This window comes from Gavia stellata, chromosome 4 (assembly GCF_030936135.1).
Source record: "Gavia stellata isolate bGavSte3 chromosome 4, bGavSte3.hap2, whole genome shotgun sequence".
In the NCBI taxonomy this organism is placed as follows: Eukaryota; Metazoa; Chordata; class Aves; order Gaviiformes; family Gaviidae; genus Gavia; species Gavia stellata.
The window spans coordinates 60,680,306-60,696,302 of NC_082597.1; the positions used below are offsets into that span (position 1 = coordinate 60,680,306).

General features: G+C 46.6%; 1 protein-coding gene across 3 annotated transcripts in view; it reads right to left on the bottom strand.

The window, feature by feature from the left end:
• Positions 1-15,997, bottom strand: part of ABTB3 (ankyrin repeat and BTB domain containing 3) — a 177,319-nt gene that overhangs the window by 13,396 nt on the left and 147,926 nt on the right. For all 3 annotated transcript variants that reach the window (XM_059816041.1, XM_059816040.1, XM_059816039.1), the window contains 4 exons: positions 14,829-14,922; positions 14,584-14,719; positions 12,674-12,894; positions 11,100-11,278 (listed from right to left, as the gene is read on the bottom strand). In XM_059816041.1, the coding sequence (XP_059672024.1) occupies positions 11,100-11,278; positions 12,674-12,894; positions 14,584-14,719; positions 14,829-14,922 (630 nt within the window). The remainder of the gene's footprint in view (positions 1-11,099; positions 11,279-12,673; positions 12,895-14,583; positions 14,720-14,828; positions 14,923-15,997) is intronic.

Below are 15,997 nucleotides of genomic sequence, written 5' to 3' on the forward strand. Positions count from 1 at the left end.
TTGCTTCTCTGCTTGGAAGGGCTGTGCCGAAGCACCACGGCCGACTGAGTCAGCCAGGGAGGAGCACGTCCGGGGGGATGCTGATAACCAGCAGGGCAGCTCCCAGTTGGATCCTGCAGATGCTAAGAAGTCAGTAAATACAACGGAGGATGGGGATAATTCTGTGGTTCAGAGCAGAGGGAAGCTTCTGGAGAGGCATAATTGGAAGAGCAATGCTCACCTTTACCTGCAGTGAATAAAAGCAAAGTGACTACACTAAAGTGAATAGCTACTGGCAGCTCCCTCTTGAATTTGCCAGGGTGCACGGGCCCTGTCTATGCTGCTGTAGTTTTAGTGGGTCCATGAACTCAGCAGTTCCAGCCACAGTTGTGCCTAGGTAATAGCTTTGTAAAAACACACATATACATCAATAAAGACAATGCATCTCCTCCTTCCAGGGGAGCCCATGGGAATGCGCCGATGGAAAGTCTGGGTATCGACCTCCCAGCGCCTCGTTAGGAGCCGGCAGTCTCACTCACTGATTCAAGCCACAGCACCACATACTGAGACATCCAGGTCCACCGAGACCAGGGAAGAACAGGCCAACCCCAGTCACACAGGTGTGAGAAGGGGATCCCTGCTCATAACTCCAACCAGCATGATGAACAGGTTGCGCACATGGACAACCCCATGGGAGCCTGCCTACACAGGTGAGGTGCTGCCAGCTCTCTGGGTCACCAATGGGGCACAAACCCTGTGGTATGCAGATACAAGCCCATTATAAAGCCACCGTGCCACTGACTGCCCACAAGACTGTGAAAAACCTGCTGTAAACTAAGCTCTAATTAGCTCAAGATGTGATACGTTCACATGAGAGATGCTTAAAAACCCTAAGACATAGAATAGAGATGGGACAAAGAGAAAAGAGATCTTAGGATCAGTGCATCAAAGAAAGCAGGGCCATCAGACATACAGTAGCTCAATGCACTGCAGAGCTTCAGAACTCTAGTGCAGGACACTGCTCTCATTTGGCAGAGAGGAAGTTGGAGACCTTTGGCTTCTGTCAATAACATTAAATACTTACAACACATGCCACCAAAAGACCAAAAAATCTGCTCAGCTAGAGAGCTGAAACACATGCTCGTTTAGAGTCATCGGTAACAAACAGCAGCAAGTTTTCTCCCCAGGACACGGGGAGGGGAGCGGTGAGCTATTACAGCAAAGCAAGCCCACTTCCCACGCTACCCCGCACACAGCCAAGCTCGCAGGGCTGTGGCCCTGGATCTGCTCTCCGCAGAGCCTCTGCTGGCTTTACCAATAAACCAGGCAGAAAGAGGCAGTGAGGAGGAGAGAGAAAAGGGATGCTTTGTTAAAAGTACAATCTGCAACTGGACGACTGGGGAAAAAAATTGGCTTTTTTAAGCCAAATCCTGCTCTTGGAGGAGGCTGAGCTGGACTGCCTGTTAAGGAACTGGGAACAACTGCAAGAGTACACAGCCTGGGGCACCAGCATTGCTCTGGCAGAGAGAAGGACATGTCCAGCCTATTCAACCTTCCCCTTCACAAAGTTCCCACACCAGGAAGCTCAGAAGCTGCCCTGGTTACCATGTCCATCCCATGTAAGCACCAAGCTGGATAATTTTTCTCTGTTTATCCTACCACCCTACCAGCTGACTGTGAAAGAACAGCTGTAAGAGCTCGCTGCAGCAGTTGTGGGTGGCGATATTAACACTGGAGGAGCAAACTGATGTTTGCTTTCTTGCTACAGTTTGATGTTGGAAAATGTTGTGCCAGAATGTGCAAGGCTGAGATCTGGAGCAAGGCCAGCTTCCTTTCAGACATGGGCGTTCATCTGCAAAGGGAGACAATGTGCATATTTTACCGTGGGAGGGTGAAGAAAGCTTGGCACAGGATATAATAAAAATATTTACCTAGCCATGGGGTAGTTTACAGATAGACATGAGGGAACAGGGAACAACAGTGAATCTTCTGAGGGAGATGGTGCTTCCAGCAGAGCCTTGGTTGGTGAGCAAGCAACTTTGCTTTGTAGATACAAGCAGTCTCCTGACTTAAAAGCATTCTTCAGCAGAGATCTAAAGGAATTCCCCACTCCTTGTGAATGCACTTGAACTGTGAGGGGAATTCATAAATTCTTTTGAAGCAAACCTGAACGTTTTCAAGTTGCTGTAGCAGAGGTGACTAGTCGATTGATCTGAAAAGAGGTGAAGACCTTGGTGTGGAGTGCAGGTGTATTTTTTCCTGAATGTCCCTCTGATGAAGGTCTGTGGCAGGACTCAAGAAAGGCTCCTCCAGACTTCGGCACATACCCTGGGAGAGCTTGCTCCATTCCAGCTTCCCCAGCTCAACCCAGCCTAGCCACTCTGGGATGTGGTCCTACGAGGTACCAGACACAGCTGGGAAATACATAGCCAGTTTTCTCCAGTACCTGTGGAATATACATGTCATCTTGGTGGCTATGCTCCTAACTCTCAAGGGGAAAACTGAGGTCGGATTCAGCAGTTAGGCTAACGTTTTGCTCTTCTCTGATGACACTTTGCTTCAGCTGCCTCTTTTTCATAGGGTCCCCCATTCCCACACCACATCTCTCTGGACTGCTCAGTTCTCCTTATTGGTCTATAGCTCCATGTGGCTGCCCTCTACAGTGGTAACAAGTTAGGCTGCTTTTCTTTGCCTCTGAAATCCCAAGCAGTACTTTGGGTTTTCCTTCTATTGATGTCACCCTCACCAGCTCAGCCCCATTAATGCCATTTTAACCTAAGTGTGCCAGGCCCTCAAATTCCTCTACCACAAAGCCCCAAAACAAAAAGCTCACCGCATTAGGCAGAAAAGTAACACACTTATTCTTCTGGGCTCAGTGTCTGCCTGTTAATACACATCTCCCCAGCAAGCAGAGAAACCACACTGCTCAGGGAACAGGGGCGCTGGCAACGGTGTCTCTTCTCTCCCTGGTCCTGTGGATGCTGGAGGAACCCAGCTCTCTGCTAAATGAAGAGTGGCAGAAGTGCTGTTTCTAGTCAGCCATTTCACGTGCAGTCTCCAGCAGCTGTTCCAGCAGCGGTGGAGTCTCACGAAACCCCAAGCCCATTGAGGACTCATCCATGAGCTTCTTTCCACAACATGCTAGGACACCCTTGAATTATTCCTCTGTTTACACCCCCCTCTTCCCAGAAAGAGTTGATAAAGAGCGAAGCGACAGAGAGGGCTTTTCGCAGACCCCCAGCCCTGAGCACTCAAATTCTATGAGACTTTCTTCGCCATCTCTCTGAACCCCTTCCTTGTCTAGGTGTTTCTGCTACTGTCCTCTCACACAATTCACCTTTGCCAGCTGCCTCAAAACTGATTAAATGCCACTTTAGAGGGTCACTCCTAGATGATTAAACAGCATACACATAATTAATATTAGTCAACAGTTGCAAAGGTAGGGAAGCCCCAGAGGTTGGAGATTCAGTCAGAGGCAGTGAGCTGAGTAACAAAATGGGTTTTGTTAGTGCTGGGCTCGAGTCCTTCCACTGCAAATACAAACGGAAAAGAATTAATCACAGGTAAGGCACAAATGGACCCTTCAGTTAGCTTCTGGGAAAGCTGCCAAGCCTCCCTCTCAAAAGGCTCTTTATATCACAGCTGTGTATTGTATGTAAAAAGCTCAGATCCCCGGGCACAGTCTAATCCCTGGGTGAGAGCCCAGAAAAGGGCAGGTGTCACATCCATGGCATTTATTTATTGTAAATGAAGAAACGGCTCCTGCCTCTGGCAGGGAAACATTTTAGAAGGCAGACAGAGGGTAAAAAAAAAAATCAAACCTGTGTTAGTACAAAGCTGAATCTGCGTTATGAAAACATGAGACAGGGTTAACAGTCTGTTATTAACACACCACTCAGTACCTGGTGTTCACATCTCACATGGAGAATGCACGACGTACATTTCTGGATAACTTGCATCCTGATTATTCTGAACTGTTTAGACACAGAAGTACTACAAATGACAACAGGCAATGTTACAGATCGCTGCAGTTACTTGAGAACAGTGAAACCTGCCTTAAGAAATCACTCAAAGTCCCAACCAAAAGATCAATCACTGAGCGCAGGCTGGGCACTAGCGGACACGCAGAGGGCATTAGCCACTCCATGAGACCTGTAAGCAGGCACTTTAGCATCCTGGAACATCTGTAGGGTTATTTTTAGTGCAGGTTTTGGTGTGCCTGTCTCCTCTGCAGAAAGTCCACATTTTTCTTCAAAGTATTTCAGTTGTCAGCCAAAATATTCCATTTTTAGGTGTCAAATTTTTTCAAGAAAGGTAAAATACTATGTGGAGAACAAATATTCTAATGAAACCTGTCATTATAGTAAAACTTCAATTTTCTGTTGAAAAGCAGTTTAAATAAAGAAGTAAAATTTCACCTACCATAGAGCGGTCTTTCCTGATCCGTCTCCAGGCAAAAGAAACATGCACAGCAGTCTCCAAAGGGAGGGCTTTCCCCTAGGAGCTGAGCATGACCCAGTGCCTGCTCATGTGCCATACAGGGTTCACCTCTCCCCTCTAATCTAGGACCTTCCTGCGGAACAGGGTGGTCTGGCTTCATGCAGCAAAACACAGCTTCACTCAAGCCCATCTTAAATATTCATTTCAGCCCATTGTAAAGCAAGGGACAAAAAGGGGAATTTTCTAGCGCCTTCATCTTCTGGTGTCACTTTCTAGGTCACGTGCAGATCTAGGGGGAAAGCTGATGTTTGCTGACCACCGTGCCTGGACTTGTACAGCAGACACACGAGCTGAGTCTGTTGCCATTCTCTGAGGAACTTCTCCTGACATTTGTTTTAGAGGAATTAAAGACAGAAAGACCATAGCAATAAAGAAACAGGATGCCCATCTCAAGGTTCAGCTTCTGAACATTTTGCTGCAACAGAGCAGGCAGGCATTTCAGCCTTTCCCGCTGCTTTCTGTTTGTTGGAGACGTGAAATTTTTTTTCAGTAGTTACTGCATCTGTGACAGAGGCTACATGCTGCTATTTCTGAAAAGACATATTAAAAAAAATCCCAAACTTTACTTTCTAAGAGTTTTTGGATTCAAGGTGGCTAAGTCACTGCTGAAAGAGTACTTTAGCTTTTAAATTATACAGGCCAGGTTTCTCAAGATACCCACAAGCCTGAATCCTTTTGTAATTTTAAAAACTGGTTATTGTTTTGAATTGTTATTTGTTCTCAATAATTGTCAACACCAGACTGATGGATGCTATTCAAACAGCTCAGCCGTCCAAAAGAGTCTGTGCATGCCTGCAGCTTTCTTCGGCTGCCTATAGGCAGCAATGCAATTTATAGAGTTTGTGAAACTGCAGGAATTTTAAATTCTGAGGAAACATCTTTGCAAAGTAGTTCCCTGCCTCTTTCAAAAAGCCTGGCTGCACAGTGTGATCAACACCTCGCTAATCAGCTAAATTTTAAAATAAACTACCTTGTTACTGATGGAAAGGATGAAGACAAAGCTGCAGAATGCAACCAAGGAAGGGCAATGAAGGACCCCTCCCACAACTTTTCAAGTTGATTTTGTCTTGGACAATACCCTAGCAGGAATACTCATAGTCCTTAGCCAAGTTTTCCTGGTGTGAAGCACCTCCAGTGCCAGGCAGAGCTTCAGACAACACTTCAGCACATGCGCTCAACGCACATGGGGACTAACACACACACTTCAGCAATGCATGCCCACAAAGCATCCAAAGTAACGGCAAATACCAGCTCCTCACCCATGCTACGGGGGGAAGGGAGAAAGTTGTAAGAGAGATTATTTGCAATTAAAAGTTTGTAATTTTTCTCAAAAAACTAGGCCAAAGACAATCTGATATAAATTGCTGTACACAGAAAAAGCAGTCGATGAAACTGGCTCACAACCTCATACTACCGGCAACAGTGCTGGCTCATCTGCGTGAATGGAGCTGGGTGATTTTAATGACAATTCAAGCTCATGCTGAGCTCCGGAGTGGAAATCTAAACCCACTCTCCTCCAAAGGCCAGATGTATTTAACTTCCAAGGTTGTAGTTTTGAGTTTCTCTCTCTTCAGGTTGTGGAAATGTCAAGATCAAACTGAAACAGCTCCAGGATTTTCGTAGACAAGGGACAAAGAAGCATCCCACACATTCAGCGCGTTATCCTCAAGAGAACCTCCCTGCCAAAACGGAAGAGCTGACCTGCAAGCTCCACCTTGGGCACTACGAGCTCGCAGATCTGGGTGCAGCCTCCATGCAGCTCTTTTAAAAAAGTTTCTATTTGGGGGGCACCCAGTCTCTGAGCAGTGGCCAGCCCTCAAGCACATCCACTCCTCAGGCAAATACGGTCCTCCGAATGGGGCAGGAGGGCAATCCAGCTCTGAGCCAAGCTCAGGAAAGCAAACGTCAACCTTGGCTGGAGGCAAAGGACAGCTTCCAGTGAGAAGTTTGGGGGTTTCCCCAGGCCACAAAGAGCACAACACAGATACCAACAGGCAGGAATTTGGCTGCATCTTCCTATCCCTCTTCTGTAACAAGATCTCCAGTGTCATTCTAGCTTTGAGGGACTCAAATCTGCTCTGTGTAGCAGCTAAAGTTTAGCTCAGGGCTACTCACTCCCAGAAGTGCCTGCCCAGTTTTCATCTTACGCAGCCCTGTCCAAACCACTTATAGCAGGCTATGTTTGCGTGCTTGTCTGCCAAAGAGATTCAATCCATCCCAAAATGGCAGCACCTTTTGTCCTCATCTGGTGGCCGAAAACCACGACCATCAAGTCATTGACAAGTTTTAGTGTCAGAGCTTCCCCAGTTTGAGCTTGCTTGCTCCTAGGAAAGTGCCATAAACCAAGACCTCCATGTCCTTACCGCTGATGCTGCTTTCTCCAGAGTACCTCATCTCTGGTCTTTGGTTTGGTAATGACCCAAGCTCACTGCACAACAGCAGGAAATGCAGGGGGAGTGACCACAGAGTGATTCTCTGCCTGTTCTCACAGCTCTGCCTCGCCAGCATGGAAATACTGCCACTTCTCCACTCTCCAGCCAATTCTCAACAGTACAGCTGATACAGACATTTAAAGGCACGAAAGGAAATAAAAGCGCTCCGTCCCACTGGAAGCCACCAGGAGCTGGGTATCAAACCTTCATTTATGCTTTTGGAAGTCTTCCTCCAGGGCTTTAGTACAGCAGCGAACAACTGATGTGCAATCTATTCTCCCCTGCTTATTTCACAGCTTGAAGAGAGGCAATAAAACTAGGGACTTCAGCTCAGCCAGTTTTGCCTGATTTGCCAATTTTTGTTGCCGTTCTGTGTTCCAGCATCAGGACTCCTGTGAATTTTCTTTTTCTTTTTATTTCTATTGTCAGCATCCTGGCACAAAAATGGGAGTGGAGTGCCACCCTGCAGGACACCAGCATCAGTGCTGGCTGGTGGGCAGAGCTCCCACATAAACCCTCATATCTGTCCCTCTAGGAACAAGCATTTTAAAAAACATCTATAAGACAAAAAGAAGTCCATGTATTTGATAGTGTTCTTGTAGGTATTGGTTATTTTTTCTATAATCTTTTCATTTTTGTAGTATCTGACCTTTTTGCACGGCCTGAGAATCTGCAAGAACATTTTGTCTGACACTGCAAAGTAGAAGGTGGGGGCAGAAGGTGTGCTTCCTACTCTGCGACCTGCCCGATGTTTCTATGCAATTTTTGGAGAGTCTCTCTGGCCAGATTACTCAAATTACAAATTGCTCTCTGGCTTATCCAGGTTGTCACATCTTCTGAGGCCGAGATTGTCATTCTACAAGGCACTGAAAATCTGCCTGTTTAAGCACCTCAGTTTCCCTGTTCATAAAGGGAGGATAAGATCTTCTTTCACATCTCAACTCATTAATTGGCGGTTCGACAAAGCCGAGTGACGAGTCTTACACTTGGGTCACAACAACCCCATGCAACGCTACAGGCTTGGGGATGAGTGGCTGGAAAGCTGCCCTGCAGAAAAGGACCTGGGGGTGTTGATTGACAGCCGGCTGAAGATGAGCCAGCAGTGTGCCCAGGTGGCCAAGAAGGCCAATGGCATCCTGGCCTGTATCAGAAATAGTGTGGCCAGCAGGAGTAGGGAGGTGATTGTGCCCCTGTACTCGGCGCTGGTGAGGCCGCACCTCGAATCCTGTGTTCAGTTTTGGGCCCCTCACTACAAGAAGGACATTGAGGTGCTGGAGCGTGTCCAGAGAAGGACGACGAAGCTGGTGAGGGGTCTGGAGCACAAGTCTTATGAGGAGCGGCTGAGGGAACTGGGGTTGTTCAGTCTGGAGAAGAGGAGGCTGAGGGGAGACCTCATCGCTCTCTACAACTACCTGAAAGGGGGTTGTAGAGAGGTGGGTGTTGGTCTCATCTCCCAAGTGACAAGTGATAGGACAAGAGGAAATGGCCTCAAGTTGCATCAGGGGAGGTTTAGATTGGATATTAGGAAAAACTTCTTCACTGAAAGGGTTGTCCGGCATTGAAACAGGCTGCCCAGGGAGGTGGTGGAGTCACCATCCCTGGAGGTTTTTAAAAGACATGTGAATGAGGTGCTTAGGAACATGGTTTAGTGGTGGACTTAGCAGGGTTAGGTTTACTGTTGGACTTGATGATTGTAAAGGTCTTTTCCAACCTAAATGATTCTATGATTCTAATATTTGTAACTTGTTCTGATATTATGGAAGAGTTGGAACTATTTATAGGAATGGAAAATATACTGGGCATCACAATATGTAGCAAATGGGACATCTTGTTTTACATCAGCCAAGAAATGCTAAGTGGCTCTGTGCTTCCTAGTTGCTTATTTTATTCTTTTTGCCCTGAAATACTCATTAAGGAAATGTACCGGGCCAGACTGTGATGTTTAGCAAGAGTCATAGTCTCTCTCGAAGTTCCCAGCCCACAAGGAAAAGGATGCCCATGTGAGCAAATCAAACTCCCCCCCCGCCCCCCCCCCCAGCTCTACAAAATACAGAGCTTTACAATTTGCTGTCAAAAGAGAGGGATGTGAACCACATTTATGGCCCTTCTGCACCTCTTAAAGGAGATTTCCATTCTGTGGGTATATATAAAGAACAGTCTCTACTCTCAGCCCTTCCAGAGAAGGGGAACAGAAGATCCTTTGAATCTCAGCTTTCCTCGGCTGCCTTCTACGGAGTGACCAGGGAGAACTTTTATTGGCTCATTCTCCTACAAATGAATTTATTTTGATTCCTTCTGAAGGGTTGCATAGAGTCTGTCCTCATTTCTGTCTGGGAGAGCTTTGCGAGAGGCCATTTGGACAAGACCAGTGCAATAATTCATGCCATTTGCAGACAATTTGTAAACCCTTACAGTGTCCCAGAATGATTCATTATTTTTCTAAGAACATGAAGCAGTGTATGTGTGTGTGTGAATATGCATGCTCAAGAAGAGTGAAGACAGGCAGCTCCCCTAGACCCAGAGGCAGGAATAAAGATCAGCACAGATTTCTTCTTTGTCATGTAGGGGTTTTTGTGGTATTTCAGTTGTTTCACCCCTCCACATTTTAGATTTTAAGTGAACCCAAAGCAGAAGGTAGCAGTCTTATTTGTTTCCGTGTCTCCTACAACAGACTCTGGAAGACCCAGTCTACCATGTTGCAAAGGTATAATCCTATGTAAATAACTTACTCTAATGACGATCATTGGCTTTGGCTTCAGCCACCCAGCAGAAAAGCAATTAAAGCCATCCTTCATTCTAGATTACAAGGCCTAAACTTAATCTCCGTTAAGTTTTCAATACGATTAGTTTTATATCAGCTTTCAATCCAAACAGCACCTTGCTGGTAGTTTCTGGATGAACACACATTAACCCAAGCGAGTTGAGAATAAGGAATCTACAAATCCTAGGATTTGGAATGATTTCCTAAAAGCTATCTCAAATATTCTCCATAAATACCCATCCAATACAAACTAATCCCGAAGGGAAGGCTCATGGGAGCAAAAATCAGAAAAATTGCCAGAACAAATGTGCAGGATTTGCTTGGGACTGTAGTCCAAGCCCTCTTCTGCAGCAGGATACAAGAAATAAATCCGTGTAGGCTTTCCCTAGCTGTACTAAGTCTGGAACCTTTTAGTATTGAGCACCAGAACTTCTTCCCTTTTCACATTATTTAGGTTATTGCTGCAGGTGCTAAAAATTATTTGCTCCTTGCTGTCATACATAGAGTTGGGTGAGAAAAGTTACTTACTTCCCAGTAAAACAATTAGAAGACTATGCCAACATGTATTGTGGTGCATGAGAAAAAGAACAGCAATCAAATCCTTTTGATGCTTTTCATTACTAAAATGATTTTCTGGTAACAGTAAAGTTGACTGGGCATTCCTTGGGAGTGACTGACTGTCAGGGGGTCCAGTAGAGAAAAGATTGTTGGTTGTAACAAGTTTTGTAAGGAATTATCCAGCCTTCACCAGGTAAGACATTTTCCTGTCCTTGCCTGCCCCATGATCGTCTCCTTTGCTATTATACTTGCGTACCCAAAGGCACCTCCCTCAAAAGGTTTTGTTAGTCTGATTTGTCCGGCTAAGAAAATGTCAGCTGAAAGAATAAATCTGGGAGGCTGCAAGTACAAACACTCACACAGAAGATTTTAAAAAAATTATCCTGTTGTGTGCTTGTAGAAACCAGTCTCCCCACAAGTTTAAGAGTCCAAATCCCACATGAAGGGAAAAGAAAGTCATGTGAGAGGTTAAAGAAATCCAAAGCAAACATGAATATTAGCTTTGTTGTATGGTCCTGTAAAACAAGCTGGGTAAAATTACTCTTTGGGTTGGCTTGGTTATCAACATCTCTTGTCATACTGCAGTGACCCTTTTGACTTCAATTTCACCACTATGCATCAGCTTCTGTTGTCTCTCCAGCTTATTGTTAGTATCAGTGTTAAGCTGTTCTAGCAGGAGATGTGATTAGCTTGTGTTTTTAACCCGTACTTCCACAGTGAAAAAAACCGGAGATACATAATACAAATAATAATAATCCTATACAGTCTAAACAAGCTTTGGGACAGCTGTGCAAAAACAATATTGCAAGCTTTGTGTCTTACGGGATGGGAACGAAGCTGATTCCTTTAAAACACATGATTTATCCTACCTTGCTGGCTTTCAGTATCTCAAACATCAGTGGCAACCCTTGTGTGATGAGCTCCTCTGTGTACTCTTCTTCCTGAATAGACTTGAATTCCTTTAGCAAGCACTGGATGAGGGGTCGTCGGTGCTGCTGGAAGGACGTGCGCAAGGACTCCAGCCATGTGTGCAGCGTCCAGGGAACGCCTATGGATGGAGGACAGAGCTCATTCCCAGCTTCAGAGAAGGATGTGGCCTTCTGCTTTTTTACCTTTAGTTATGTTAATCTTAAGATTTTAAGCAAAAGCTGCCAAATAACCCTAGGAATCAAATTCCTATTTATGCCTGATTGAGAAGGCTGGTGGTTATCAGGACATCCCAGACCTAATGCACAGAGGCTCTCCTCCAAGTGCTAAGAGAAGACTGTGGTCTCTCTGCTCATCTAGCTTCTCTGCTGAGACTGCCAATTTGCGGTAATTGCTGTGGTGCTCTGTGATGCAAAAGCCTTTTGGAAACGAGATTTATACTAGCTCATTTGTTTGAATGTGGCCCTGGAGAGCCATTAAATGGTAAAAAAACCCATTTTGGTCACTACCCACTTGGATTCAAACTGGTGGTCTTCAGATTAGAACATTAAGCGCTACCCCACGTCCTCTCCTGATCATTACTATTTTCCCTAAACAGCACTGGGCAAGTTAAGCAGATCAGCCTTTTCAAGTAGTTTGCCGTGGCAGAACCACTCTCCAGGAACTTAAAGGGAACTGCTCCCATGCACTGAGCAAGAAAGCACACAGAGCTAATGTACCTCTGCAGGCACTAGGCTGGAGGTGACCTAGTTTCTGCTGTTGCAGAATGGAACAGGAGGAAACTCAAGCCTGGCATTTGGCTACAGAAGGTTTCTCCTCCCACTTCAGCAAATGTCCAGCACCTGGAGAGCAGCCCCATAGCTCTCCTCTCCCTCATCGCCGGGTGCTTAGCCTGCTCAGCCCCCTCGGTGAGCCACTGCTCAGACCACTGCATGCCCCGACTCATGCCAGATGTCTCCAGGGCTGGAGCAGTGCACCAGGCAGAGGCATGCCGGGCACCCAGGTCTCTCTCTGAATGCAGATTAGCGGGGATGGTAAACACACAGTCCAGACCAATTCCCCTCTATGCTACCCAGCCGCCCTTCCCACGGGCAGAAGCATATTCCCAACAGGCTGGTATGATGTTCAAGCCCCGTGCTGGCACAGTTAGCACACCGAGAAGCCAGTTCCCCGCTCCTGGTTTCTGAGGCTCACAAACCTCAGAAAATAAATGTTTTAATGGTGGAGTGCTTTACAGTGGAGGTGGCCTGCAGGAGCTGAACACTCTGCCAAGCAGCAGTGAAGACAGCTGCTGGTGGAAACCACCCCGTCCTGCAGAAAAGTGCCAGTGGCCCCTGAGTGGGGTACGCTGTGAAGCCAAAATGGGCTGTGAACCTGCCAGATCCCCCATCACCTTCTGCTTCCACAGAACTTGAGGAACATGCAGCTGTGATCAGTTTAAGCAACAGCCTGTCAAGAGACGCAGTTCTTACAGCAGCCCCTCCCTGGAGGGAGGGGAGAGGGCGCCGGGACTGACCTATGCTCCGTATGTCAATGGTCACATCCACATAGCCATGCTCGGCACTGTGGTACATGGCCTCCTTCAGGGCTTTCAGCTTGGCCTTGCTGTTGCGGCTGGCACAGAGCGGAGCTGCTGCCGAGTCGGGCAAGTCTGTCCCCTCCGCCAGGATCTCCTCCAGTGACAGAATATCGCTCTTCTCCTTCTCTGGCTGAGCAAGCAGCTTACGAAAGACATTCCTGTCAAATCACAGCAAGACAGAGACAGGGAGAGGGGGGAAGAGAGGACAGGAGAGCAGAATCAGTGGCTAGGCTTTCGTTGTGCCTGGGATACTTGCTGCAACGTGGCAAGTTAGGACACCTATCCAGGAAATTATTCCAATTAATGGCAGGATCAGCTAAGAGCAGACCTGAGGCCGTCACCACTCCTGCTAGCCCACCTGCACTGCCTGGGCCACGTCTGCAAGATGCTGTTGTTGTGACAGGAACCATACAGATGTCGCATGAGTGGCGGCATCTTGTGGGAACAGAGACCCATGAACTAAAAGTGACTCAAGACTTCTTCCCACAATCGGGGAAGGCCGAGGTGCCTCTGGACAAGCTCTCAGGACTCTCACGATGGAGGCCACTCGAGAAGGGAACTGCCTGGAGCTACTGAAAGCACCACCACTCAATTAACACTCAAAGCAGTCTGGGAAAGCTGGAGCAGCTAGACGTTCAACGAAGCCAGTCAGGGCAGGTTCGAGCACATCTGAGACTACTCTGCAAAGCCACCAATCCAGCTGGGCCATCAAATAGCAAAGCCCAAACTCAGAGAGTTGGTGCCCTCAGGTTCATATCAGCATAACCTCATTGATCTCAACAGAGACACTCTTGGTTTCTGCAGCTGTGAGAAAAGAAACCAGGCTGGCTCCCGTCCCACCTCCCTTGTACTCCGACGTCCTCCCTGCACCTGCTCAGACCCTGGCATGGGTTGCAGCGGGGCATGGTGTGTCCTAAATAAATCTGGGGCAAAGAGGGAAGGAGGAGGGAGTGTGTGTGAGTGTTGTACAGGTAGGAACATTAAGAGCCAGGGCCTTAATCACAGCCAGCAGCCAAGCCGAGGAGAGCCCCAGGTCCTCCTCAGGCACACGCTCCCACTCATGCTGGCTGGCAGCAAAGCCAGAGAGAGCAGTGAACATGAAACTCCAATAATCAAACTGTCCTCTCTGTCCCAGGGATCCCTCAACAGGCTCCAGATGGGCAGCGCTGTGCGAACCCGCCCTGACATGCCGTTAGCATGTTGTTAGACTGGCAGCTTGTCTCTAAGCAAACAGACGGTAGGTACTGTCTCTAACCTGTATCTATGTTCCTCTGGACGGCTACAATCAGAAAAGTAGGAATGTGAAGATCATAATACTAATTCATTACACTGCAGTCAACACCTGAGTGTTGCAAGATCATGCATGCCAGGTGCTCATTTCATTACTTTTTTTAAAAAAAATTTGCAGCATACATACAACATTAAGGCACATGGGACTTTACAGTAAACACAGATGCAGAAACTCTGTTCAACGACAATTAAGGCTGCAGCAGTACAGACACAATCCACCCCAAACCTGAGAAATATGTCAACAAGAAATTCAGAAGGAATGTCTTTGGCATTCCTTTCTGCCGTCACATCAGCTACCATTTAACAAACATTGCATTGCAACACACCACGAGGAGTCCCCTTCCTTTCTCTTTTAAATCAGCTATCAAAAAGCAGCTTTTAAACTTTTTTTAACCACCAAGCAGTTAAATTCACATGCTAGCAAAAAGCCTTACATCTCTGCTCAAATGGCGGCATGTTCAATTGTTCATGCAGAACTTTCACCCGTCTGCTCAAACAGGATGCCCAGGCAAAAAATAAGCCCTTGAAGGATGCCACTAGACTTGTTCCCACTCTACCTGTGTCCATGTGCAGCAGCCTGACTGAAAGAGTTCATGTCACCTTGTGGAGTCATGGAAATGCCGTTCCTGTACATTGTTCCTATCATGGGGTCAGCTCCTCGCTCCAACAGCAAACTGACCAGTTCAAAATTTCCTGCAAGTCAAGAGATGCATTTTTACTTCTTTTACAATCCAGTATTTGCTCACCTAAACCACAGATCCCGACTGAAGAATTTATTACAGTGGGAGGAGAGAATCCTTACCAGCAGCTGCTGCCAACTGTAAAGGAGTTTCAGAATAATTTTCCTCTCCATGCTCCAAGGAACCTTCTACTTTTGCTCCAGCATCCAGCAACAGCTAGAAAGAAAATTCACCATTTAGAGCAACTGGGGGTATCACAGCCTTCAGAGTTCATGAACAGTGACGAATGAGAGTCTAATGCTTCTTGTTATCTGCAAACCAGATACGATGGAAACAAGTGACATGCAAATTCTGCCTGTTGTTTCACAGAGGCAAACTGATTCCTTTTTTCGCTCATTTTATGCTGCCAGACACCAGAAGCACTAGCGTCCAACTTCAGAGCCAAAAAAGTGTAGCCCAGTGTTTCTGAATGGGAAATGGGGTAAGGTCAGTGTTAGGAAGTAATGTGCTGAAGATGGAAGTACTGAAAATTAGCCCGACAAGCATCCTTCCTTCACGGTCTTCTAGAAGCCCAGCACCATCCTAAAACGGATCAGATTTCAATTGCCTCCATCATTTATATACAGACATGGCCAAAAGAAAGGCAATTCCTAAGAACCAATCGCAGTCCAAAAGCTGTGATCTCCGTCGGGGACACTTCCACGTAAATAACAACAACCCTGAAAACAAAAGTGGCCAAGGAGAGCAGGATGGAGCCTGCGCTCCAGCCCCCTCTTGGCCATTTCTGTCTCGAGGCCTTCACAGTTTTGGCGCTTCATTAAGTGTGCCATAGACACAGCTGTTTTGAAGAATAAACCTTCTCAACTTCTGAGATGCCAAAGCACAGAACCAGCATATCCCACATGACGCCTCGCTGGGGTAAGGAGAGCGAGTGCTTCTCCCCCTTTGGAGCGGCACAAGGGCTGTTGTCCACCTCTCCCCCACCAAGGCAGCGGTTTTGTGTTTGCTAGAATATTATAGTGTAAGAAAGTGTAATGAATGAATAAACAAACATATAAAACGAGTGGTCAGGAAGGAGCACAAGGAGTTGTCAGACTTTCTTTGGTGCAACTTTGCTTTAAAATCGTCCCATTTAAATCTCATATTGGTTAAGGTTTGAACACTGTATTTGTTATATAATAGGTCTATTATATATCAGTACACTCTAGAAGAAGCAGAAGTAACCAATATGAGTATGACAAGAGGATACTGGTTTGAGATGGATGTAATTAGAACTGAAGAGGAGAAACAA